At 42.9% G+C, this 26,850-nt stretch overlaps 1 protein-coding gene across 4 annotated transcripts in view; it reads left to right on the top strand.

Moving 5' to 3' along the window:
• foxj3 (forkhead box J3) overlaps positions 1 to 26,850 on the top strand; it is a 72,668-nt gene that overhangs the window by 37,020 nt on the left and 8,798 nt on the right. For 3 of the 4 annotated variants that reach the window (XM_069690832.1, XM_069690829.1, XM_069690830.1), the window contains 4 exons: positions 16,102 to 16,176; positions 19,374 to 19,457; positions 20,956 to 21,057; positions 25,003 to 25,131. In XM_069690832.1, the coding sequence (XP_069546933.1) occupies positions 16,102 to 16,176; positions 19,374 to 19,457; positions 20,956 to 21,057; positions 25,003 to 25,131 (390 nt within the window). The remainder of the gene's footprint in view (positions 1 to 16,101; positions 16,177 to 19,373; positions 19,458 to 20,955; positions 21,058 to 25,002; positions 25,132 to 26,850) is intronic. The other variant, XM_069690833.1, reaches the window with a different exon arrangement.

Raw genomic sequence — 26,850 nt, 5'->3', positions numbered from 1 at the left:
ATCTGAAAGTGTAAAATTGCTTCGGTGCCAGACTCCGATAACTTCATTTACTTTCTTAGCCTGTATCATTATTACACCGTAAAGCAAGCATTTAAATTTTAAGAGCTTTGCTGATACTGAATTTTTCAGCAGCTCTGATACATATTTAGAGTTATACTCTGTTCATTTCGTAATGTGCAAACCCAAATTCCAAAGTTATCTTTTTTTTTTTTTTTTTTTCACTTCAGAAATGTTTCCTTTCTAGTCCAGTGTCATATTAACTTTGGCCAAGACGCAGTCTGATGAGTGATGAGGTTATGCTGCAGTATTTTTTGCGCTGTCTTTTTCTGAATTCCTTGTTAATTGTAGAGACAGCAGAAGTGGCTGCATGCTGGCCCAGCGCTGACTTTTTCAGGCTGTAGGAGGGGTAGTGATTCACTCGGCAGCCAGTTTGATCCTGCTGTGAGGCGGGTTCCCGTGTCAGGAAGCTCCAGCCTGGCCACCCGCCCACCAGCCTCACCTTGCACCCGCCTACCGGCGCCCCACCGCTCACGCTCTGGCCCTTAGAGTGGGCGGGGAGAGCAAGCTGGCAGGACTTGGCATGGATACATTTTGGCAGGAGCTGCTGTCCCCACACTCCGCTGAGTGAAGTGCTGACTGCAGTGCAGAACATAAAAGGCCTGAGGCTCCTATCGCTTCCTCATGTGGCCTGCGGGCCTGTGTAGAGATGTTGGCTTCAATTTTATTTGAAACTTTAGCTGTCTTTTTGACAGGCAAGGCAATGGTCGCCCAGTTCATCCACTATATATTTGACTGCTGTTATCATTTCAAACCGTCATTAACCCTAACACCTCCCACCCATCTGCTCTTTTCGCTCACTGAGATGTGATGCAACAGCTAGTTGTAAAAGTCATCAATTGATCCAGTGAACTTCCTCCTCTGTGATAATGAGATCTATGGAAGTCGATACCTGACTTACAGAAAGGGACACGTTGTTGTGTCAGAGTCATTCATATTGCAGATAGCACTGGACAATGACAGAAGTTGATCTCTACACGCAGTTTCGGTCACAGCTCCAGGCTTTAAAAAGAACCCAACACTTAATCAGTTTGCATTGTTGAAGCATGCTCTAATGGAGAAATATAAGAGGCCAAGGCAGCACGATCTCTCTGTAGTTTTGGTCTGTTGGATAGCTAGTTTTTCTGTTATTCCCTAGTTAGTTAAGGTTTGGCCTTTGTCTCAGTTGGATAGAGGTTTGAATATGAGATTTGTAGCCTGACATATTTAGCTGATTGGCATAAATGGTATAATAACTGGGGAAACAATTAGGATCTCGATTTTTATGTCCTTTTTCAGAGCTTTCCATTTATGTTGTGTTTGAGATGGGGACCTACAGCAGGCATTGGCCTTGCTTTGTCACACATCTGTAGTCTGATACGCTGTTGGGTTAGGAAATCACCCCCAGTGACACAGTTAAAGTTATGAACTGCAAGGAATATGAAACACATTTCAGAAAAACTCATACCTGGAAAAATCATTAGCTAGTTTGTAGATTTTTCAGAGGGGAAGATGAAGGGCCATAGGTAGCTGCTCAGAAAATTTTCAGTCATCCTTCTGTGGCCAGAAAGATTTCAACAATAACTGCATTTCATTTTCTCAGTGAGTGGACTTTTCCCTCTATCTGCTTCGTGGGCTGTCGCCTTTGTGCAATGCAGAGTGCAGTTTTTACTGCACTTATTTACAGTAAAAGCTTAATATTGCTGGAAAGCCTTATGAATATTTCCACAGCATCATTTTCAGAAAATGAATCAGGATAGCCAGTATTTTCACCCTTGTTTAAATTATGTTTATTCTTGGGAGTGCTGTTAGGGTGAACATCAAAACCCCATTCAGTTATTTAGTAAATATAACTGAATTAATTACAGGTATTCACATATGAAAATGTTAAATTTTTTGAGGAAATGCTTGTTTTGTATTGTACTTCCTCAAGTCATTATATTGTAAGATTGCATAAAAAAAGGCACTATTTCATGGTGATTTGAAAAGGTCTGCTCTATTGTCTTTTAAATAGCAGTGACACAACAAAAACATCACATCATTACCAGGTGAGTCTGTAGTTGGTAACATTCGCTGTTTTAGCCACACATTAAATGGGACTATTTGAATAGCATGTTAACGGTATAATCACTCCTCTAAATATGTTGGCCAATTTGAGCCAGCAGCAGCTCTCTGGTAGCTCAAAGGGTCCAGTAAACACAAGCTTGGTGAGCCGGCACAGACTTCAATAAACTGCCTTAGCAACATGTCTCAAGATAATAAACGCCGTTTCTTTGATATTAGTCCACGCTATAACAGTGATAATGCTCCTCACGTGTGCTGTTATTATCATCTAGCGGGATACATTTCCGTGTGTGATATTTTAGAAGCAATTTCTCGATATCAAATGCTGCCCTTCAATAAATTTGCAACATGTACATACAGCTGGAATCATTAGTTTAGTGATCGATTAGGGTAAAAAAAAAAAAAAAAAAAATCCCTTATAGAAAAATACTAATGAGAAGTTAATGTCAGACTGAGTAGTGGCATAGTGAAATAATGGTTGATCAGGGTGAATATCAGGTTACCTCTTGTTTACATTGGGGTCCCAGATTGTGCCTTTTAACATAGCGTCTTGTATGCGCGCTGGTTTGTGTCCCGACAAGGAGGAGTAAAAAGGAGAGGGATATGCTGATGAATTGTGCATGCTGTAAATAGAGCGCAGTCCTTGAAATCCGCCTTCAACACAGAATCTGCCCTGTTCAATTCATCTAAACTGGGTTAAAGCGGCCACTGCAGCCACTGGCTCCATCTGTATACAAAAGACAATTTCCACAACTCATTCAGGGAACCAATATTTTAACAATTATCTTTTAGTGTTAGGAAGAATGATTGATATATATATATATATATTTTTTTTTAATTTAAAAAACATTTTTTTTAATGTAATTAATAATATTCATAATTAAGATAGCCTGCTCTCCCTGAAGAACGGCTGCCTCCTGTGAAGCTCGCAGCTAATTTATCTGCCTGCACTGTAGCTTGCGCACAGCATTTCCTTTTTTTAAATGAAAGGGAAAGAGGCTACAGGACTAATTAGCAGAGGCTAGAGAAAGATCTTTTAAAAAGGTCTAGAGCAACGTGAGACTGCTGATATGGTCAAAGGTCTGTAGCCTGACTGAGGTATGCCCTCCAATGAATAGCCGCTCAGAGTGACTGAGAGCTCAGCCATGCTGTCTTACATCCAGACTCTAGGTCATTCACATCTGATAGGAATTTTAAAAGGAGTAGACTGGCCCAGATGATTGGCATGTCGATAAAATCTGCATGGCAAGTAATTATCGTGGGAATAAGTCTGGCCAATGTTGTTCCATTTCATCTTTGTTTTCATCCACCCTCTCTCTTCTCTAGCAATTATTTAACCCAAGTCACCTTCTGTGCCAGTCTCCTGCAGCTAATGGCTTCACTCTGCTCCTTCCAATCCCGGATTTTTTTTTTTTTTTTTTTTTTTTTTTAAACTGAAAGGCGAGCAGCCATGTGTCTTTACATGATTCCGCTGCCTGCCATTAACGGCATCTTATTGATAAAGATGTCACTGGCAGAGAATATGTAGGAAATGTTTTTTTGCTTTTTTTTTGGTCCTCTGCCTTGTCACTGGAGCAGGATGGCTGTCTCTTATCCCTGAGCGATATTTGATCATCCTGCTGGTGCGTCCTCAGTGGGGTCAGCGGTCTGTGAGAAGGGGGACAGTGACACAGCTGTGGCAGCCAAGTGGAACCAGTGATGGATGACATGCCAGAATGGGCCACGCTGCCTTTCCGAGGCGCCCGTATTGACAGGCACAGCTCTTGCATCTCACATTCAGCATCAGCAGGGCTAATCGTGGGTCATGCTGGCCACAAATGTGACTCGTGAGTATCGCTCCTGTAATTGCTCATTTGTCAACGTCACATCTCAAAGAGCAGGTTTCCGCAGCCACATTATTGAATGGAACTTGCTGTAATGGACAAACATATAAAAGAAACCAATGGAATTGCAACACAGGGCAGTGTAAGCATTTCACACTTTGTCACCTCATGCAAATTTGCCATAAGGAAGGTCCTTCCAGAATAAAAGCGTTCCTGGTGTTTAAAGTGGCTATTATATTTTTCTATTAATAATGGCTCATGCTGTGTAAAAGGCCGCTTTTTTTCCCCGGTATTTGACGGTAAAAGCTACATTGTGTTTCGCTACAAATTGTGTTGGCTTCTCTCTAGTAGTATGTAAATTGTTTTGTGAGTGTGTGTGTTCATGTGTGTGCTCACAGTGATTATAATCCAAGCCCTGGCTCTAAGCCCTTCAGCCTGTGCTCCACTAGCCGCAAGGCCACAGCCTCTCCCCACCAGTTAATTGCATCTGAATTAGTCCATTAATGTGGCCGTGTAGAGGGATGAAGGGGTGCACGGAGGTGTCTGGCCTCTTTTGACCACTGCGATGTATTATTAATGGGTCAGCAAGTCTGGCAGCTCGGCATTAACTTGGCTAATGGACTGTAGGGTTGGTATGTGATTCCTTTTCACAAGGAAATCAAATCTAATACATAGATTAGAAGGAAAGCTTTTCTTCGGCTTATTCGGTAAGTCAGAGCAGTGGTTAACAATGAGGCCTTGCTTCTCGTCGTTCTTTTGTGATTTGCTCCATGCAGACGGTTACTATGGGGAGTCCAAGGTTATACTGAGTCATCGGCCTTTGTCTGTCATGGACATGTCATGTACAGTGATGTACTTTGCAAATTAAAAACTAAGAATCAGGTTAGATTATTATGGATCATGGTGAATGGTTTACTTTATTCTCAGCGTGTGTGGTAGCCTTCAGGCCAAGTCTAATCATATCAGAATCAGAATCACTTCATTCGCCAGGCATACAATGGACACAGGAATAGTACTTGATGATACAGCGCAGCAGAGCAAGAAAATAGGAGAATGAAATCATAAAAAGAGCACACAAAGTTTAAGTCATGAGAATAGTGGGGGAAAAAACACGAGAATAAAATAGCCTTAAAAGAATAATAAAGAAAAAATATATACAAGTTATTTGCAATCATAATGCGATGATGGAGGAGAGGAGGCCACTCTCGATGGAGGCTCTGTCGGACTGCATGTGGGTGTTTCTGGAAGTCCACGACCATCGCCACCATCTTATTGACATTGAGTTGACATTAGGTTGTTTTCTGTACACCACACTGTGACACGGTGTTTGTGTAGTCCAAGTCGTAATTGTCCTTGATAAGTCCTAGGACTGTGGTGTCCTCAGCAAATGTGACAGCTTGATGGAGGCGTAGGTGGAGGAGCTGTTCTTTTGCTGCACGGATATGGGAAGAGAACGCAACCATGTGGAGCGCCTGTGTTTGGGGTGAGAGGGGCAAGACGGGTGGATGCCAAACTGCACGTGTTCCTTCCTGTCGGTTAGGAAGTCCGTAATTCATTTGCAGACGGGGTGGGGTACCTGCAGCTTTAGCAGCTTAGAGAGAAGGCTTTCTGGGATGATAGTACTGGAGCGCTGGCATCGGTGCTGGACAATTTCAAGTGTCGTGGTGTGGTGGAGGCTGAGGTTAATAGCGTCGTCCTCAGTGGCTGGCTCTGTAGGAGAAACTGATTCTGATACCAGGCAAAAGGAGTCTTCAGAAGCAAAGTGTTGAGCCAGCCTGTTATAAAATGAGTCTTTTATTCGGAGGAGTTTCTAATTTAAACTATATTTTAAAAATGGAATGACCGCGTTTGAATTAATAGTGGTATTTATTTGCAGTTGATTTTGTTTCTCGATAGTCAAAAGAATTTGACGATGCAAACATAAGGTTAAGGAGTTCTTGTGACCATTTTATTTATTTGCAGTCTGATGATAATGTGCATATTGAGCAGCAGCAGCAGCATAAACTCTATCATGTTTGTGTACACATGCAGGAACAATAAAAGGTCAAAACCTCTCCATTTTTTTTTCCTCAGCTTGATCTAATGTGGTTTCAGTAGGACTTGTTCTGTTTTGCATTTCATCTTCCAAACATCGCATTTTACAGACTTGGTACTCAGATGGAAAATGTGCTCCTTTCTTCTTGAGCCTGCAAAGAAAAGAATCTACACTGAAGCGCCCAAAAGGCTTTCTGTGCCGTTGCTTAATTTGTCTATCTCTTAAATGGACAGTTGGCACTACCCCGTCACCATTAGTAGCTACAGTCAGTTCTTCATTGTTAGTGGGCACTGTAGTCAGCAGGCTGCTGTGAGCCATTGTCAGAGGATAGCATCAGAGGCCCTTCTTCTGGCTGATAATTAAGTGGCGTACTGACAAACGGCTTTCATCAGATCCCTCATGTGGAACTGAGAGCATGCGAAGGCTTTCAGGGAGGATAAACCGGAGGACGTCACTTTGCCTCCAATCTTTCATGGCCTTGTGCTGCCTCTGCAGTGGAGGAGGAAGGGGAGAGAAAAAGAGCCCTGTGCAGCACAGGAGAAGAGCGCGAGCCGATGTCGCTCAGAGAACTACGCTCAATTTACAGCGCTGAGCAAGGCGGCTGTCTTTGCCGATACTGTCAGTCTGTTCTCTACCAGTTTCCCAGTTTCTCTCGAGTGACCAAGCATACAGTTATGTGCTACATCTTTTTCCCCGTTAGAGAACGTGTCAATTATTTTAGTTTCCTCAAGGCTGACATAACTTGTGATGACTTTAGGCACTGGGTGTGACAAGAGTAGATAGACACACAGGATTTTAGCCAGAGCCCACTTTTGTGACGGTGATATAAAATATACCATCACTACAGCTCTCCTGCATCCCCCCATAAAATCAAGGACGTGATTACTGCTGTTAGCAGGCTTCTCTAATTTTAGTTTTTATGATTTCTTTTGGTATTTATTTTGTAATAATACAAAAACAGTTGTCTGTTACCAACCATTGAGACAGAGGGTCAATTTAGATCTATGTATTATCTTAAGCTTTAATTATCAGAGCTAACTTACCAGCAGTTTCCATAAGCAGACAACTATAAAAGATTTTACCTTTGAATATAATTACACATGAATGGATGCAATGATTACAACAGTGAAAAGGTCATTTTAAGTATAAAAGTAATGTAGTTCTAATCCTTAAATTGGTGTGGTTTTCAAGATACAGATGGATTATTTAGAGATAACTTCAAGCAAAATATACTGATTAAGATAATTGCCTGAGGCATAGTTGAGCCTTGGCTAAACAAAGAGATGTACTTTCTTGATCGCCTTATTTTCCCATTCGTAGTATGAAAAAAAACCATTCCAATTTGTTCAGTGTAATCAAACACAAAATTGACAATCCTGGCTTTGCCCCACACGAGGCTGACTCCTGATTTCCTGCAGTAGTTGTGTCACACTTTTATTTCTGTGACTATCTTCTAATCTTGCCATGTCTGAAACTTTGCCTCCCAGCCTAATCTACTGTGTTGTATTGACTGGTTTACTGTTGAATAGTGTTTGCTATCACTCAATCCTGCCAATTTCCAAAGAGCTCTGGCCCATCATCATTTCGTCTGAATTCTTCCTGGTTCATTGCCAATGATAACCCTGTCGAAGGTCAGAGATGTTCTGAAATAATCCACTTAATGGAATCATGCTAGATTTCTGCACACTGCACTGTGCAGTAGTGTACCAACACCAGAGGTTGTACGAGGCGCTTTGAATGTGTGCAGTTTAGTTTCGAGCGAGCGAGTGAGACTGAGTGGGAGAGGTACAAATATCAGTAAAAAACGAAAGAGAGACAAAGACAGATAGCTCTCTGAGGGGCTGTGATCAAATAGGCCTCATATGAGTGGCTCAGGGCTTTTGTCATAGTGTGACCTGCCATTCAGTGCCGCCTTAAGTGAATTTTCCCCCCACATTTTTTCAAATCTGCGGTGACCGCCTCCCAATTTATAAGGGGAATGCTCGAATTTCAAATGTAGCATTCAAGCCAGGGCTGTAACCTCAAGTGCACCTAGATAATAATGCAGAAGTTTGTTTTTTTTAGTTTTTTTTTTACTTTAATTTCTCCAGGTTCTTTCCAGGGTTAGCCTTAAAGGGAAAAAAAAAAACACAGTTAGAAAAGGGAATGTGGGTGCAAGTGCCTGAGTGAGATTGAGTTCAGAACATTTATATTGGAGCTTTTGGTCTCTAACCCCGCTGCTTCTGTTGAAAAGGGAACATCCTTGGTGCAGCATTCATAAACTTCTTATATGCCACCAGAGAACTATGGGGGTTTTGTGATGGCTCAGCCTATTGTCTGAGCTCTATAGGATGCAGTATCCTTGAATCAACCGCAACAAAATTACTTGCCAGATAAAGTTGGTTTGCTTTACTTACTTACGTATTATAGAGGTTTTCATACTATTAAAATGAGCAGGTAGACTTAGGGTCCACTTTTACTGTGTTTGCAAATTTCTTTCGTTAACGTGTGTGGTCTGACAGTGGTTAGTTAATCCGTACGCAGCTCGGTTCAGTGTGGCTGGTTGTGGTTATCAGGAATAATCTAATGTTGCTGTGTAGATATCTGTTGGCTGGTTTGTGGTTATCTCAAATAAATGTCTCTCTTTACACATCTGTCTGCTTTCTTCTGCCGATGAATAACGTTTTGGACTGCAGCCTCCTCTGTCTGTACACTTTACCTCTCCTGCAGAGTGAATGTATGGCGCTTTAGCCTTTTGGAAACAATACACCTGTGGAGGCTGACGCAAACAAGTGGCCTGTGTTCTCATCTAAATTGGCTTCCCCTGTAGTTTCAATCAGATTTTGACAGCTTTGATTCTTTTTTTCTTTTGTCCCGCCATTATTTTTACTTTCATTAATTGGTCTCTGTAGGTCTCTTAAAGTCCAAACATGTCACCATTGCACATGTTCTGAAAGCATTTTGTTGCTGTCACTGTTCTTACCACTCCTGATAACATGTCTTTTTTTTTTTTTTTTTAAACTCTACACATTGAATCGCTTATCAAGCTAATTTCTGTCTTGCATCTATTGGCCTCATTTTATGAGTCCACCAATGAAAAATGAGTTTAATTTAGCCAAATGCTCATTGTTGAGGGGGGCGGGAGGAAATACAATTTCCCCATAGTGTCATCTCCTGCAGAAGTGGCAGTAGAGTTTTAATTACTATAATACCTCAGTGTGCTGCACGAGATGACCTGAGTGTAGATAGCAAAAGTTAGTCATTATTTCAATTTTCTTGTGCCTGTTTTCCTTTATCATTGCATTGTGAACATGGACGTAGAGCGCTCTTCGCACGGAGTAACAGGTTATTATATTTATGACAGATTTCACCTTGGCATGTGTTTTTCTGCAGCAGGCAAGCAAACTGTTCATGTTTTATTAAAACTACATACAAGTGAGTAAAGATCAGAGACTAAGGGGTTTAAAACCCAGCATGCCAACACATTACTACGAGATGCCAAGGGAGGCAGATCAAATGCCTTTGAAGATGGTAAGAAAAAAATTAAAGTTGAAAATCGTTATAGTTGACTTCATTGATATTTGAGTGTGGGCTTTAGGTCTCTGTAGCTTTGCGAGATTTGAGGGAGCTTTGCGGTGTGCTGGGCGGTGTGTGTGTGTTGGCGTCTGACGGTGTGGTATCAGTTTTGGGGGGGCGGTCACTGTTCTCAGTAAGACTTTAATGTGTGCTAAATAGTATTAAATATGTCTTTAATAGGCTCTTGATGTGATTATTTTTTTCACCCAGCTGCAAAGGTGGTAAAGGTGTGTGGTAAAGTCAGCAGGCGGTAGTGGTTATAAGTGTTTAAAAAAGCGTCTCGCTTTGGCGTCACACAGGAGGTTTTTATCCCATCGATCAGAAGAGCCTTGTTCCGATTGCCTTAGGGGTCACAGCTCTTCTAACAGGAAGCTAAATCATCTGCCGATTGCACCTGTAAAAATGTACCTTTCTCTACCTGAGTGTGCCAAGCATGGTTTTTTTTTTATTATTATTATTATTTTTTTTAAAACGTTTTTTTTCATAAGCAGCGCCTTGCTGAGCAAATGCTGTGGCATCCCACATGCCTTCCCACACCCACTACAAATAGACAGCGAAGGTGCTACATTCCGTGGCCTCGGTGCAGATCCCCGAGGCTGAGGAGTATGTTCTGTGTTGGTGGGCATGTCACCAGGTCCATATGAAATAACAAAGGCCTAAAAATACAGTAATCTACCTGTGTGTGTGTGTGTTTGCGCGTGCATGCTACTGTATCTGTACTGATTCACTTCCCGTTTCTTTTATTGTGAGCTTCTGTTCTACCCTCAGTTCTTTCTTTCTATCTTTATGAATTATCAATATATTTTCAGATACATTTTCTGGTGATTGAAACATCTTTGCAGCTTTAATTTTGGCTTTGTTGGCTGAATGTGTAGATTTTGGTTTTTTTTTGTTAGGTTTTGCGTTTTCTAATTCTGTTCAGAAATTATATTTTGTTTTGTTTGTTTGAAATGTGGTTTTAATTACTTCTTTTTTTCAGCAGAATTAGGTTCCTGTAACGGCAAAGACGTGACACGCGACACATGGCACACCGCGGCGCTATTGGCATGATATTGATTGGAAACATAAAAAATGCGGCAGTCTTCTAACGTGCAGCAAATGCTGAAATGAAAGAAATACATAATGATATTTTTCCCTTTCATTAAGTAATTTTCACACAGTGAGCAAATATTGCTTTTTCACTACTGTCTACCATGACATTTGCCTCTCTTTTAAGCGCTACCTCTAGCTCATTATATTGTCAAAATTATACATGTTAATTAACACAATTAACATGTATAATTTTAAGTAGCCGGCTGTAAGGTCTTCCTGTCAGTCTGTCTCTCTCCCCATTTGTCTGGCTGATGTTTCTTTCACTCATCCACTGATTGACCAGTTATTCCTCTCCTATCCACCATTCCCGAAACAATTTCCCCTTGGGGATTAATAAAGTAACTACCTAACCTACCTAACCATTCATTTACAATTCTGTATTTCTGAACAGCTCTCTATCATCTATCTCACTAATAGCTCAAGTCTTTTATAGTCCCATCATTTAGACTTGCTGACAGGTCAGTCAGAGGTTAAGGTCTTATCTTCCATGCAGGAGTGTTTACTTTGGTTTGCCTGATTTGTCAGTCTCCCCTCTTCTAAGAGTAAAGATACTCCACACAAGTTATTAGATGTGGCAACAGTCCTGAATGTATTTTTACATCGCTGTTTTTCCCACTCTAAAAGCCCTGCATTCTGTCTGTTATTTGATTATTAATGTGAATTTTTTTTTTTTTGATACAAAAAAGGATAAACTTGAAGCAGGAGGGAGATACTGTGAATGGTTATACCTAATGTTACCTAAACTAATCTTAACTTGCTTTGGTGCTGTATTTTTCCTGAGACCTGCTTTTTTTTTTCTTTTTTTTTTAATATAAATGTGAAGGAATAATTTTTCCTCTAAATGTTTGCCTTCATGAGCAGCTCCTGTAGTGGAGTGTAGTGGAGGTCACTGTAATGTTTTAACCACTGGTTCCTGACACCGTTTACTCCCGCCTATTTTCCCACACACTGCAGTGCTAGGGAAAACACTTTGATCACAAGGCAGAAAATCCAGCAGCATTTAAGTTCCCCTCCATTGGAGTTTAATCTAAACACTTTAAGAGCACTTCTAGGCCATCTCAGACTCTCACTTGGTCTGAGGAACAGCTTCAGGTAAACTTAAAACTGGACTAATACCTCTTTGTTGCTTTTTGGTAGTTGTGGGAAATAGAAGAGTGGGCAGAGCGTTGGTTGGTTCGAGCCCCCGCACACTTTATTTTTCTTTTTGTCTAGAGGCATAAAGTTGCATAAAGACGGTGAGAAAGTGAGAAGGTCCGGAACCTTCAGTAGCATTGATTTGTTCACGTTGGACCACAGTGGGAGTCCTCCTCTCCCTCTCTTGCTGATGTTCGTCCCCATGTCATAACTGGTATGTGTGCATACACATGTCTGTCCCAGCATGCCGCGTTCGCTCCCTTGGGTCCCTGACCATGTGCGCGGGGCGCCTCCTCCTCCCCAGCTGTGAGGAACAGGGCTCTGACATGGCCTGTCCCTTTAGCTCACTCTGAACGTTTGACACAGCGAGCGCAGAGGTCAGCCTGACCTACTTTCCCCTGGCGGCACTTCTGCTGAGCTCTAGCACTCCTCAGCAGGGGGGGCAGCGAGGGCGGAGCTGCTTACGCCTCCACTGCTGTCCTGGTGTGTTAAATCACCGCCATTTGTTCGGAGACACGTTCCAGTGTGTGTGTGTGTGTCTGCGTGTTCTTTTTAGGTCTGTAGGAGGCATCCCACGTACATGCACACACACACACACACACACACACGCAAGCTTGTGCTGAGGTTGGATATGAAGTGCTCTGTGGGGGTTGCAGGTAGATGCTGGGCAGCACTTGGGCAGGACCCCTGCAGTGAGCTCTGTCTGACTCACTTTGTGTACAACTGTTAACACCCTCTGACCTCTTCCACCTACTTCATTTCCCTCTACTGTAGATCCACTTACACCCTTATACTAACTTATTGCCTCAAAGCTACGACTTCTATTCACAATGACCTGGATGGTAAATCTTAGGAGCTGCTGCTCAAATACTGACATATTATTTATTTAACCAAAAGTAATTGGCCTTCATCTTTCAGCAGCCTTTTCTTGTCTCGTTCTCTGCTTTCTCTTCTACTGAGCAAATACACTATGATGTATTAAATGCAGTGACTGTCACTGTTTTTGTGTTTTTATTTTCCTTCCTCTGCTTCTGTTGTAATATTTTAACATCCGGCTTTTCGCACCGGTTCATCTCTTTTTCTACAAATGACCCACAGCCTGTTAGCTTCACACCATATCTGTGTCTAAAGCAGTGTAAAGAGGACACAACATGGGATGTCGCAGGCACAGGGCCTTTCAGGAGGACAAAAAAGCAGGCGGGCAGAGTTCATTAAAAAGTAAACTTCTGATGTAGCAGCAGGCCCTGGCTGCTTGACTGTATCAATGATTTAGGCCCAGCAGAAGGTCCTTAATGGAGCGAGCCACCTTTCTGTGCAAGTTTAACTGCGTCCGTCCGCCTAGAATCAAGTGGCACACACATGTGCACAAAGAGGCTGTGAAGGGGAAAAAAAATGGTACTGAAGTGTGTGCGACATTGTACAGCTTCTTGCATCACACACTCCTTCCATTCAGACTCTCCCCTTTTTGACATGTCTCGGGAGTTTTAAAGTAGCAAGGGCTGGCTAAATTGAGAGCCTCTTATCTGTTTGTCTCTATCCACTATACATGATCACACTCTGCATGCACATTCTTTTATTCATCTGAAGTAATGTTGAAACTATGACAAAACAAGGAACAAAATGCAGCAAAAAAAAAAAAAGGATGAGGCTTGGATAATGATTTTGTCACTTGCAGCCTGTGCAAAGAAGCCAGACTGGAAAGAGCACCTTTTTGCCTGAGAGTAGACAGTATCTCTAAACATGCAACATTAGGGTCAAGCAGTTAAACCCGTGCTGCCCCCGGGCCAATAGATCACTGTCACAGAGCATGCATTGGTACATACGTCAAGTCTATGTGACTTCTCAGATCTGATTCTGCAGATTATGATTTTCTGCATCATAGTAGTGTACGTTCTCACTTGGACGAAAAGTGGCCGTCATGGCTAGTTCACATTCACACCACATAAAGTTGGAAGCCTCAGTGCTTTGGTGTCTAGTTTTGACGATCCGATAAGTGTGACCAAAATATATTGTGGTTTTACATTTTTCCATGAATTTGCTCTGATGTGTAACAGCAGCTGATAGTTTATTTAAAAAAAATAAAAATGTAACCCTCTGACTTGACATTAGCCAGACTTTAACTGAAAGTGTTGGTCGTTGACTCAATTACCTGCCCAATTATTCAGGCAAATATGGCAAATATTTTATGTTTCCAGCTTCTAAAATGTGAGCATTTTTTCTTCTCTGTGTTTTATATTATTTTGAATCTTTGGGTTATGAGCTTTCGGATCAAGATGTTTTTATTTTAGAAATTTTTTTGGTAGATCTAAAAAAAAAAAATTAAAAAGAGTAATTTGTTCATAGAAATGATAACGGATGGATTACTGGAAGATGAAAATGGTAATTAGTAAAATAGACTAGGGAGTTTTTTTATTTGAAAATTTTTCATAAACGTCTTCTATGTAAGACTGCCTCCCTGCATATGACCTATGTCTCCTATTACCATTCTCTGCGCAGTTGTTTTTGTCAGTAAGGATTCAGTTTCCTCAGTTCAGGTATTTGGGTGATACTCCACCCAAAATCTTCACATCAAACTTGCTCTCTCGCTGGGCAGCTGTTTATTGTCTTGAATTTATGTCAGCTACAAAATTACATTTTCTGCCGTCCATTGTCACCCTCATAAATAAGAATGTAGAGTTTTGCAGTTTTAGGAAAGACATTTAATGAACCTCTTAAGCCGTATGTTGGTGAAACGATGACTGTTAAGATGATGCTGAACATCCAGAGGTACAGCAGGGTAGAGGAGGCTGATTCGGGTGTGAGGACGTTTCTCTGGATATTTTTTCTAACCTGGAAACGTCACATTCATGCTCCGTAGATGCTTTTGTCCAAACATTTACATTTACAATAAATACTTGACAGGGGAAAGAATGAGATTTCTTCAAGAAATTTGAAGTGCAACCCACTTAAACAAACAACTAAAACTATTTCCAATGCTGCAGCGCAAACGCTTCAGATGACCGAATAGTGAATACAAACATGGCTTGTCAAGGTGTTATCTGAGAAGTTCAGTTTTCAGCCTGTGGCAGAACAAGGGCTTTGACCCTGCTGTCTTGACTTAAGTGGGAAATTCATTCCACCGGTGCAGGGTCAGGGAAGTGTAGAGCCTTATCTGAGGAGAGTGACGACGAGACGAGTGACCACAGGGTCATTGGAGTGATGGACCAGCCAATAGTCCAGAGGTGGAGGAACGCAATGGATGTGCTGGAGAGTGCCGGTTGTGTAGAAAGGAGCAGCCTTTCCTGCCTTAAAGGCTGCTTGATATTGCTTGATACTCATAAGATTTTTTTACTTTCTGAAAATGTTCCCTTCTGGCACAAGAACAGAATTATTTTGGCCATGACACCAGTTTCCTCCTGTGTACTTTCTTTGGAGAACAGTGTTTGACTTCTTATGAATTGCACTGGTATTTTAGAATGAGTCAACCCGACAGATTGACAACACTAAAACCAGGCTGTTATTATCGTCCCTCTTGTGGTATTATTGTCTAAAATATTAAACAAGGAGCTCCCATCTTTTGCACTTGGGGGTCTTTCACTCTGTGTCTCTACTTACCTCTTGCATCCGTTAAACTCATCAGAGAATCCTGCTGCTTTTTAGTGTGTCCATCTGTCAATACCACTCCATAAAGTGAAGTGGAGAAATGTGTGCATCCATTGGCTCTTGTTAAGCCCTCAGCTGGTCTGGCTCCAGCTGGTTCTGAGGGCCTTGCTGTTGCTGGTTAACCCTGGCCTGGAGCATCGCTCTCCACCCCTTGTGGCTACTTCAGCCCACCCTGCCTCCCCTATCAGGCAGCTGGATGAACCTCCCTCTTCACTGCTGTGGAGTAGCTTGTAACACTGTAATGAGTTAACTTTCAGAATGATCTACATAATTTATTTCCTGCCCTCACAGGAGCCCGCTGAAGCATTAATTAATATCAGGCCCTGCTATCAGCAGCCATCCCAGTGTGGGATTCCTTCTGGCTCCTATTTTTGGTACCCGTGGAATTCAATATGTTGTGCAACCAGAATGCAGTTTGTTGGACATTGATGAAAGATATTGCTTCCTGGTGGCGTTGTACAAAAATTAAGCTCCTATATTTGTGCACAGAGTGAAATCTTAATACAATTGTAAGCAAGACCTGATGTCAGTGAAACAAGCTGACCCATATGACAGGAGCTGCGGCTAAATGTTGCATGCCAAAAAGTCGAGCGACCGAGCCGCTGCTGGCAGTGTTGCTCTCCAGAGTTACAGACTTGTTTGTGTAATGTGATTTTTAATATATTTTCACTCACGTCGCCACCTTTCTCTCTCTCTCTCTCTCTCCGTTTTCTCCCACAGAACTCAATACGGCACAATCTGTCATTGAACAAGTGTTTTCTCAAAGTGCCTCGCTCCAAAGATGACCCAGGAAAGGTGAGACTTTAAAACATCATTGAAGCAGATAAGTTTGCTTGCAATTGTAAAAAAAAAAAAAAAAAGAAGGAAAATACTAATGTAATATGTTAAAGCACCCTCAGCTGGCAGAGTTCACTGTTACAACATTCTTGTGGTGAGTGTCATGCTATCTCTGGTAGAAAAATGTTACTTTTGAACGGCTGCCAGGACTCCGACAGTCTGGAAATGCATGGAATGCTCGTAATCTATTATGAACCTCCCACCCTCACAAAACTGCATCACAAATGTAGGAGACACTAGTTTTCTGAACCAGCAGATATGGTTGAAGGGGAAAAAAAGTGAAATACTGGAGATGGGGCCATAACCGGGTAAATGTCAGGTCATTTCCAGAATCTGGCATCCCAGAAGTATTTAAATCGAAAATCAGACCTCATTTGCTTCCTGCTCAGTTCCCATTTTTCTTCTCTGTAAAAAGATGTATAGTGCATGTTAATTTGACATTTGAATCTCAGTAGGACCTCCTACATTTGCTGCTTCAGCCCGATTTGCTTCCCGATCTCTAGCGACATCAACCTGATGAGCTGCCTCCCCCCGTTGGCCCGTGTTGCTCATGAAGAAAGGGCCTATATTGGCCTATATTTACTCTGATGGTGTGCATAGGTCTGGCCATATGTAGCCTCACCCACATATCATCACGGCACTGTCAGAGCACATGGTACATATGCTTAGGGAACCGCACAAATAATTACACACAAACAGGAATATACACACCAACACATGCATGAAGAGCTACGCCTAGCTGTGTAGAGGATGGGGACTGAATGCTAATTTCATGTTTTGCTGTAATCCTCTGATATTGACACTCCTGGGAGCTGCTCCACTAAATACAAAATAATCTATTGCTGTATGGATCCCATTCCAAATGCATGGCCAACATGCTCGCATCCTTAATGTTTAATTTGGAATTTTCCTCACTCCCTTCCCCCCCGAAGACAACTTCAAAGAGGCGCTAGCCGCTCTTGATATGTTGCATCAATATTGTAATGTGGCAGGAATATGAGAACTGCTGGTTGGATGAGATAGGGGAGTCATGTCGCTCTCTGTCTGTCTCTCTCTCCGAGATGGTGTAAGAGATGACAGTTGGTATTGTGCACACACATACACACACACACCTTGTCTACCTCAGAGGCAGGACATGCTGCCTGTGAAGACTACTGTTAATAATCTTCATTTTAATTGGTCGTATGTCTCGGCCTGGCGTTGCAAGGATAACTGCTGTACTTTTTTGTTTATCGTCCCCACATTTACATACAAAAGGGAAAGCAGATGACATAATTTATGGTGATGTATTAAAATGAGCTGCGTCATTTAGGGGAAGAGAGCAGGTAGTGTATATCTGCTATCAGGATCTGTTTTTTTTTTTTTTTTTTAAGAATTCTGTACCGTGGCCTTTGTTTTATGACTGCAGAGAATATTGTAGCTTTGCTCTGTTGTTGCTCCAGACTCCAAGGATACACTGCGCCTGGCATTGCTTCACTATGTTGCAGTATATTTGTGAATAATTTAATGACTCTTTATATGTTTTTCTTTTTTCCTGCCAAATCTCTGGGGATGGGTGTAGGGAAATGCAGAAATTCCCATCCCATGAGAGTTAGCTTAAAGTGTTCTTCCCCCCGCTAATTAAAAGAAACACCACCCAGCCCGGCTTTGTCTGTGTGACACTTCATTTTGTAACATCTCTATCTGTACCCCTGCATTTACCCCCTGCATTTAAAGGAGGTAGATCACATGTAGAGACAACGTGTCTCACCTTTACATATATTCTTGGGCGAAAGCGCATCGAAAACATGGGTATATAATGAGGTTTCTGCTGCATTTGACTGTAGCCTACATCAATATGTGATGTTTCAACATCTTATGTTGAGCGTGCTGTGAATTATTCCTCCCTCTGAGGAAAATGTTAATTGACCCCAAAGCCTCACGCATATTAAAAGTTATAATTTTATAACCCCCTGACGAATATAGGCCAACCCTGGATTTTCATTGTAACAATTGCTTTAGTGGTTTATGAGAGCTGTGAAAATAACAGATTTCCTACATTTAACGAGAGCAGGTCATTGTGTATGCAGCAGTTATTGTATAGATACTTGAGATACAGCTTTTTCTACGGCCTCTCCAGTTGTTCAGAGAATTTCTTATGAACATATCAATTATTCTCTCTGCTAAGGAAGTAATTTTAAAGGTCCTGATCTCACTTTCTCTTGACAATTGAGATTTTATCGTGGGTCATATGAAATATTAAAAATAAATTCAGAACTTGCAGGGCCTTAGGGTAAAAAAAAAAAAAAAAATCTCATTTTTAACAACTGTAAGCTGCGTTCCTGTTGGCTTCGAGGAGGAACACCATTGAAAAATAAATTAAATGGGGCCGAATGCAAAGATAAATAATGCAGCCTGGCTGTGGAATTACGAGCTGCAGCCCCAGAGCCAGCCCCAACTGTTCTCTCCTCGATTAGCCTTGCGCAGACCTTAGAAAGAAAGCAACACAGCAGGGCTAGTGCTGCCTCGATTGCTGGGCTGAGACTGTGGATCCTTCACCCTTGGCAACAGTGCTCTGACTTCTGTACCTGAGGCTCCAGGAAAGGCTTAGCATTTCACCACCACCAGCTGCCCTCACCAGACTCTCATTGAGGAGCAGCCGCAGAGGAGGAAGAGCCAAATCTTTCTTGCTAACAAAGCCCACCCACACATCACACAAACTCTAAACACAGCTATCAACTCAAATAAATGCTTTGTCTGATACGATAGACTTCAGCAGAGCAGATGAGGCCCCTGAGTTTTAAATATGTTCTACTTGCAGATATATGTTAGTGCCAAAGAAAGATGGGATTTTTGTCCGGGTGATATCAGGGTGGAAATGTTTCAATCCTGATTTTTTTTTTTTTTTTTTTTCCTCCGGATTTCGAATTTGCCAATTTCTTGTCTTTATTGGACAGTTTACAGTTGATAAGCAAACAGGAAAGAAAGGGAGGCGGGGTGGTGGGCGAGGACATGTAACAGAGGTCCCAGGCTGGAGTCAAACCATCGAAATTACAGTTATGTGTCATGTGCTGTAGCCATTCAGGAACAAATACGATCCAGCGCAAACTTCCAAGTGATGTCATGTGAGAAATCTTTTTTTCTTATCAGCTCACAGGTCTCTCTTCTGTCTGCAGGGCTCTTACTGGGCCATCGACACCAACCCAAAGGAGGACGCCTTGCCTACGCGGCCAAAGAAGAGGCCGCGGTCTGGAGAGCGGGTGAGTCTTGACGAAGCTTCCACCTTCATCTCTACTTGGTTCTGAATTTTTTTTTCTGTGCCTTTACCTCGCTAGTGAAAAAATGTCCCCTTGCGGGGTTAATAAAGTAACTGCCTATCTATCTCCATCTATTTATTTCTGCCTCAGTTTTATTTTCCTTTTTCCCCTCCTTTCTCTCCCACTTTCCCTTTACTCTTTCTCTACCACATGCAGACACACTCATGCAAACACACGCACACAGACTCAGCAGGAGTTCATATCCAGACTTTATGTAACTGCCTCTCCATGCTGCTTCGCTAGCCTGTCATGAAGTGGGCTCCTTATTAATAAACGATGCCCCAGGCAGCCATTACATACATTACATTTTGCACTCACTTTTTTTTTTTTTAACAAACATCAATTAATGCAGAACTGTGTGCGCCGGCTATTCTGAGTGGGAAGCTTTTGTCTTTAATTATGCATGAGTTTCGTCCAGCGTTATGTACAGCGGCACAGGTTTTTAGTGAGGCGCTCAGATTGACCTGGCCCTTGGGCATCCCAACACAATGGGCTCTTGTCTCCTCCTTCCCCACAATGTGGCTGACCAGAGGCTACGGTGAGGAGAGATTCTCTTAAGCTGGCGAGGGAGACTCGTGCCCTCATGCAAAGCACACACCATTGTCTCTACCACCACACACATACACCAGCGCACAGAGAGACGGCATGAAACTTAATGCTGTTACTGTAGTCGCCCTACAGCATCGAAATACTATCACATCCATTCAACAAACTGCTTCGTTGCTGGTGTGAGATTTTACCTACAGCAAATGTAGAGGTACAGGAAAAGTGCATTGTTTTTATTGAGCAGCTGTACCAGCAGTTTTAACTAAAGCTCTACTGATGCGGCTCTGTTGATTTGAGTGTGACACAAAAGAAAGCACCAAGTGAGGACACTGTTGTCTGTAGGACACATGCTCCGTGCTGAACCCCTCCCCCCCTGAGACTCTGTCTGCCTGCAAGGCATTCCATTAAGAGTCTCAGACATTGAAATTGAGAGTTTGTGAAATCTCATTTATGTTTATCATGAATTAAAAATGGTATTGTTGGCAGCCAATCCTCTTACAGTAAGCAGTTTTGGGAGACAGGCATGGTAGAGTTATCTCTCACAACAGTGTGCCTATACTGCAAGAAGAGGGCATGCATGTGCGCCTGCTGTATGAGTGTTTGGGTGGGAGGTGAGGATGGGGATGGGGCTGTCTCCATCTTTTCCGAAAGCACAGTTCAAATGTGACCTAAATAAAGGTGTTGTTCTGCCATATGACAGCAGTTTGGCTTTATTTTGGGGGATCTTGCAGATGGATGTGTATTTGGTATGATGCAGAAGATTTGTCAGAAACCCACTACAGGTCGTTCCATGCAACCTGCAGTAGTGGGATCTCGTGTGTTTAATAATTGGATTATGTTGACTTTTTGTTGTTGTTGTTGTTCTGCCTCCACACCCCGCCCCCAACCCCCACAGGCTTCCACGCCGTACAGCCTGGAGTCAGAGTCTTTGGGGATGGAGTGTATGATCTCTGGAAGTGCCTCTCCAACGCTGGCAATCAACACTGTGACTAACAAGGTACTACAGCCAGCCATCCAGCCTCCAGCTCCAACACACACCTGGCTACACGGCTGCACCCTGACCCCACCCACTTCTCCAACCACCTACAGCACTATTCCCCACAGAGAGAGGAGCACTCTTGTTGAGGGGAGATACAGGCACACACATACAAGCACTCGTACACCACACAAGCATATGCTCATGTGCCTAAAGCTTCTCTTCATTGCAACCCACACCAAAATACACAACTATCTGCCCTGCTGTACCTTTTTTCCTCTACAACAACAGGCAGCAGGCTTTTGTTATCTTCAGTGCGGAAATATGATGCTCACACTGATACTTAGCATTGGCAACCCGATAGACCTTACACAGTGTTTTGAACACTTGCAATAGAATACCAGACATGCTGCATGTGGTTTCTGTACCACACCTGAAGTAGAGGTTGATGCCCAGAGTCGTGTTTCTCATTCTGTGGTCACACTACAGGTGACCGCCCCTGCTGTTGGCTCCGTCTGCTCTCAGTACTTTTTTATTTTTTTTATATCTGTAAAAGCTTGGAAACACTTGTACATCATAGAGCAAAGCTACAGGGACTGCTAGCTGTTAGCTGTGAGTGTGCCGCTCACTCTGAAATTTAAATAGGCTTTTTAACCTTAAGCTCTCATCCTCTGGGCCCAGTGGGGGCAGCTCTCAGGAGTACTTTTAAAAAGCCTACAAGAGTCGCTTATTCATTTGCCGCAAGCATTACAAAAACGGTTTACCGTGAACAGGGGTGTTCATAGGAAAGATGAGTTTGTGTGTGTGTGTGTGTGTGTGTGTGTGTGTGTGTGTGTGTGTGTGTGTGTGTGTGTGTGTGTGTGTGTGTGTGTGTGTGTGAGAGAGAGAGAGAGACGGGGTCTCTTATGCTCTGAGTATGAGGCAAAAGTCTGAGCAGCATATGTCTGCTTGTGTTATAACTTGCGTGCTCATGTGTGGTAGAGTATGTTACAGAGTGTTTCTGCTTGTTTTGACAAATGTATCCGTGACACATAGCTAGAGGCTGTTTCTGTGGGGAACAGAAACAGCAATTTTTCATGTTTCTATGGCAGACAGATTCATGTGCTTTAAGTGTGGAGAAAGATGACCCTTTTTTCTCTGATTGCTACAAACAAGCACTTTCTACAGCACCAATCTCCACCAACAGTGACTGCATAATAAAGCCCTAATGTTAAGAGCTGACAGTTAAATCTGGACTCCTGCCAACGAATACCTCCAGTCAAATAACTCAGAAGAGCAACAAGCAGAAAACATTAAAACAGCACGAAAGGTGTCTACTGTGTGAGTTCAGAGCTGATGAAAGGTAGTTTTGACTTGTCTCTTTTTGTTCCGTTTGATTGTGACAAAAACTGTTTCGGAAGAGACTTGAAGTGAACAGAAGACAAAGTGAGATAGCAACAGATCTGAGGCCTTAACTCCTCTGAGAGAGCTTGTTTCTCACTGTCTTACACTGTAAACACAGGACAGGCCACGCCTCTTTCGGTGCAGTGTGCCAAGCCACAGGAATTCCCTCTCTCTGTTTTTCTCTCTCTCTCTCTTTCTATTCCAGTCTCTCTCCCTCATTCCCGCCTTCTCCAATAGACCAATGGGAGAAGCTGGCAGGAAGGCTACTGAACCAGCAAGACTCTCTCTTTCTCTCTTCTGTCAGACATTCCTCATTGTAGTCCCCCTCTCCTTTTCTCTCTCTCTCTCTCTCTCTCTCTCTCTCTCTCTCTCTCTCTCTCTCTCTCTCTCTCTCTCTCTCTCTCTCTCTCACATTGACTCAGACTTTTTGTCCTCTCCCCCACCAAAGGCTGTTTTCTGAGGCAGTCCTGGACACAGCCCTGAATGTGATGAAACTTTGGCATTTAAGTGTGATGATGGAGGGAAAGAAGGGATTGTTGGAATTATGCTTGCTAATGAATCATTGGACTTTTTTTTTTTTTTTTTTTTTTTGTCTCCTTCGTTCTCTGTCTTTCAGACCCCTTCTGTCTCCTTCCTCTCTCTATCACTGTCTCTTCAATCCGGCATACAGGGATTGTGCTGAACATTGGCTGTCATTGTTGGAGACACCTGGCCCAATCTTGCTTTGATTTCATAATCCATGTCTCATGCTCCAGATTAGGCCCCCATGTAAAAGACACCTCTGGCTTTTTACTTAATTCACTGCTAAGAATAGAACTCTGACTGGCTTGCCTGCTGGCCACATGCAGTATTTACTGTGGAGCTGCTGCCTGTATGAGCATGCTTGCCACTGTCTGTGTGTATTCCTGTGTGTTAATCTACCTGCGCACACATCCATAGCTGTAGAAATGTGTGTGTTTGTATAGTGTTGCCTCATGCTTCTGTGTATGTGGGTGAGATGTGATTGGGTGTTAGTCTGTGACTGTGCCTGTTCAAGTGGGCGTCTTCACTCAGGGGACTCGGGGGTCTGGGTAAACCAGAGCAGTAAGGTTTTTAAATCATCACTCTTTATGGCTCGGTTGAGTAAAAATAGATTTTGGTGAGAGACTTGATGCTAAAAGCCTGTTTTATGACTCCATTACACATAACATTTATATTTCTGTTTTTGATTAGCATTGTAGAGGTGCTTTTGTAGACATGCTTAAGCCTTCAAACTTAGCTGCACAATGAGTTCCCCTTCACGCTAATGAACACTGGAGCCAAGCCCACACTGAGTGGAGGAAGGCTAGAGTTGCCTAATGAGCTTCTCTTACTACCATCCTGATCCCCCCCTCACCTCACCCTTCTGTCTTGAGCAATGTTGCCTGGTTTTGGGTTTTGCGCTCTCACTTTTTTAAGATCACTGTGTTTCTATCTCATTCTCCCAGTATAGGAGCCAGGCTCCATATTAAGGGCTTAATATGATCAGATGTACTCTCTCTGTATCCTGGATTCAAACCAGCATGTTAGTCAGCCGACCAATCAGTCAGAGCTGAGATAGCAGTCAGGGCTGCCTGAGTTTCCTCACCTCCTTGCAGCCTCCGTGGTAGCATGCTGCGGCTCAGCAGAAAGACAAGAGGCTTCAGTCCACTGCTGCTGAGAGGAAGGGTGCTGGGCAGGGCAGGGCTGGGACCGTCTGCCTGCCTGAAGGCTACTGCAACTGCTGTCTCATTGTGCTGAGCACAGAGCCCACTCTGTTCCACTCAGGGTGATGAGCAGGAGCCACCATGCTGCACTCAGTCATGGAAGGACACACACACACACACACATGAGCACACACCAGTCTTAGAATGACAGGCCTTCTTCCACTGAAACACCATCAGTGCATTGCTGCCATTCCTCTCTCACAAAAGAAAACTCAGCACGTGGGCTATTCTCTGTGGGTATCATTAAATTCATTATCAGGATTGCTCTTCTTACTATTGTCCTAATTGTCTGACGGCGCACTTTATGTGGAATGATGGGAGGACTTAAACCTTGTTAGACGATAATTAAGATTGTCGTCCTGAAGTGCTTCGGCTAGTTTCGCTCCAACATTGAAAGGTCAGTGTCTCAGCTTCACTAAAATCCTTTGTTAGCTGTCCCAAACGGATTTGCGCTTGGTGAGCAGATGTGGCTGACATCGCCAGTAGTGTGACCTTTAGTGATGGGAATGTCTCAGCTGTCTCCAGAAATCTTTACACAATCAGATGGAACCTCTTAGTGACTGTGGAGGGTGTTGAGCAGCACCCTGTGTCTCCCACAGACACTCAATAAAATGAAATAGTACTTTGCTATCGTGACATGTCATTGCATGCAGCACATACAGTACACATCCTCAGCCTTTACATTTCCATGTGAAATTATATTGTTTAAATATACACCAACATTATCCTCTATACCCATTGGCTCCCAGGAATGATGACATGCTCCGCCTTCCTTCTACAGGAGCTGAGGTGACACTGATAACAGTAATTAGTGTGTGTATGCAAGACATGAAAGTTAATGCACATGTATGTGTTTCAGGTGGCGTTGTACAACACAGACCAGGAAGGGAGCGATAGTCCAAGAAGCAGCCTTAACAACAGCCTGTCTGATCAGAGTCTGGCCTCCGTCAATCTCAACAGTGTGGGCAGTGTGCACAGCTATACACCGGTAAGAATAAAAGACAGATCTTTCATTGGACGTAATACTACAGTGATGAGTATATTTTAGAGGTCTTCACAGCTCCAAAACCCTGGAAATTTTTAAGAAATGTACCCTTGGAAAATCAGCCATGAATCGCACATGCATAAATTAGCTTTGAAGAAAAACACCCAATCCAGAAGGGCCCAGAGCCTCAGCCCAAAAAGACCAAGGGATAATTAGACAGGATCTGGTCGACTCAAACAGACCTAAAACAAGGGAGAACACCTACAGTCCACCTGCAGCAGCATAATGAGTCGCCAAACAGATGCTTGTTGTTGGAAAAACCAGAGGAATATATGTATCGGTCAAACACTCTGTCGTATAAAAAAAAAAAAAATCAAATTCTTCTGCAGAGATTGTGATGCTACACACGATCAGAGCTGACACACTGACACAAAGACCTAAGACCTGCAGCAATGGAGCCCTAACTGACCCCATTAAACCGAATGTAACTTTGTGCTGGCTTGTGTCTTGGTTATGCTGAACTGAATGGATCAGCTCTGGTGTATTTGCACCTATTAATCTGTATCAGACAAAGTAACACAGGTGCCAGCGCAGCATCTTGGTTGCCAAATAACCGAGGCTCCTGCCGTTCTGTTTGAGAGTAAAGAGTATACAGCGATAGTATTTTTGGTTTCTGGAGATGTTCCAGTTCATAACCATTTCTTACTTGGATATTTGTAACAGGATATTTATATACATTTTGTGTTATTGATATTGTTTTAAGCACTAAACACTTAAGCCAAGTGATGAATTCCCATTTTATCCACATCTTCTAAGCTGTGGGGGCGCCACGGTTACAAAATGAATGAAAATGAGACACTGCCAGACTCAGAAAGTGAACCGTATCCATATTTCATCTGATCATAGAGCCCCAGGAGGCTTTCTTCAGAGGAGCCAGCTGTAGACAGCAATAGACCGAGGTTCAGGGTGGACATGAGCTTGAGTACAACATCAGGAAGGGGGTTAAGAGACACAGAGAAAAATGTGCACGCTCCTGGAAGCCAGACAAAGAGAAGCGCTTCCTCTGATGTCCTCCCACCAGAGATGCCCCCTCTTTGGTGTGGTCCTCCTGCATCCTAGAGTGCTCCCTGCTCCAGGCGCTGGGCATCGATCGGCTCAGCCTGATGGATGTGCTCTCTCTCGCTCTCTCACGCACACAGCCAAAGAAGCGGCTCGCAGTAAACACTCTGGCTTTATTATCACCTCTTCACTCTTACCCAAGCCAGCCTGTGAGCAATGCACTTCATCAGCCTGCCCACATATTGGAAAGAGAAGATGATCAAAAATTGCACATGACCTCTCTTGTAATATTTTCCCACAGTGGGCACAGGTCAGGTCCTACTTTGTGAAGTAGCGACGTTTTTGTATCGCTGCCCTTGCTGTGGTGAATCTCGTAGACAAGCTCGTTGCTGGAGGGAACACTTCTTGCTGTGTTACACCCAGGGGCAGTGCATAACATTGACTGCCCACACAAGTACATGGATAAAACGGCTGCTTATTTGTACAAGGTATTGCTATTGATTTTGTTTTAAATACATTTTGCTTAGCCACCTGAGTATTGGCTTTGTGTCCATTTGAGTTGCTCTCTTAATGCCGTGTGAGCCAAGGCGGTAAGCACTGACCTAGATTAATAGGGTTTGTGTAATTGTTCTTTATATGTTTTGTGACTGACACCTCTTCAAA

This window comes from Brachyistius frenatus, unplaced genomic scaffold (genome assembly GCF_029030835.1).
Source record: "Brachyistius frenatus isolate BFR_SWC_R1_liver_20210118 unplaced genomic scaffold, ASM2903083v1 Contig_10, whole genome shotgun sequence".
NCBI lineage: Eukaryota > Metazoa > Chordata > Actinopteri > Embiotocidae > Brachyistius > Brachyistius frenatus.
This window is presented reverse-complemented; position numbering and strand designations above follow the sequence as displayed.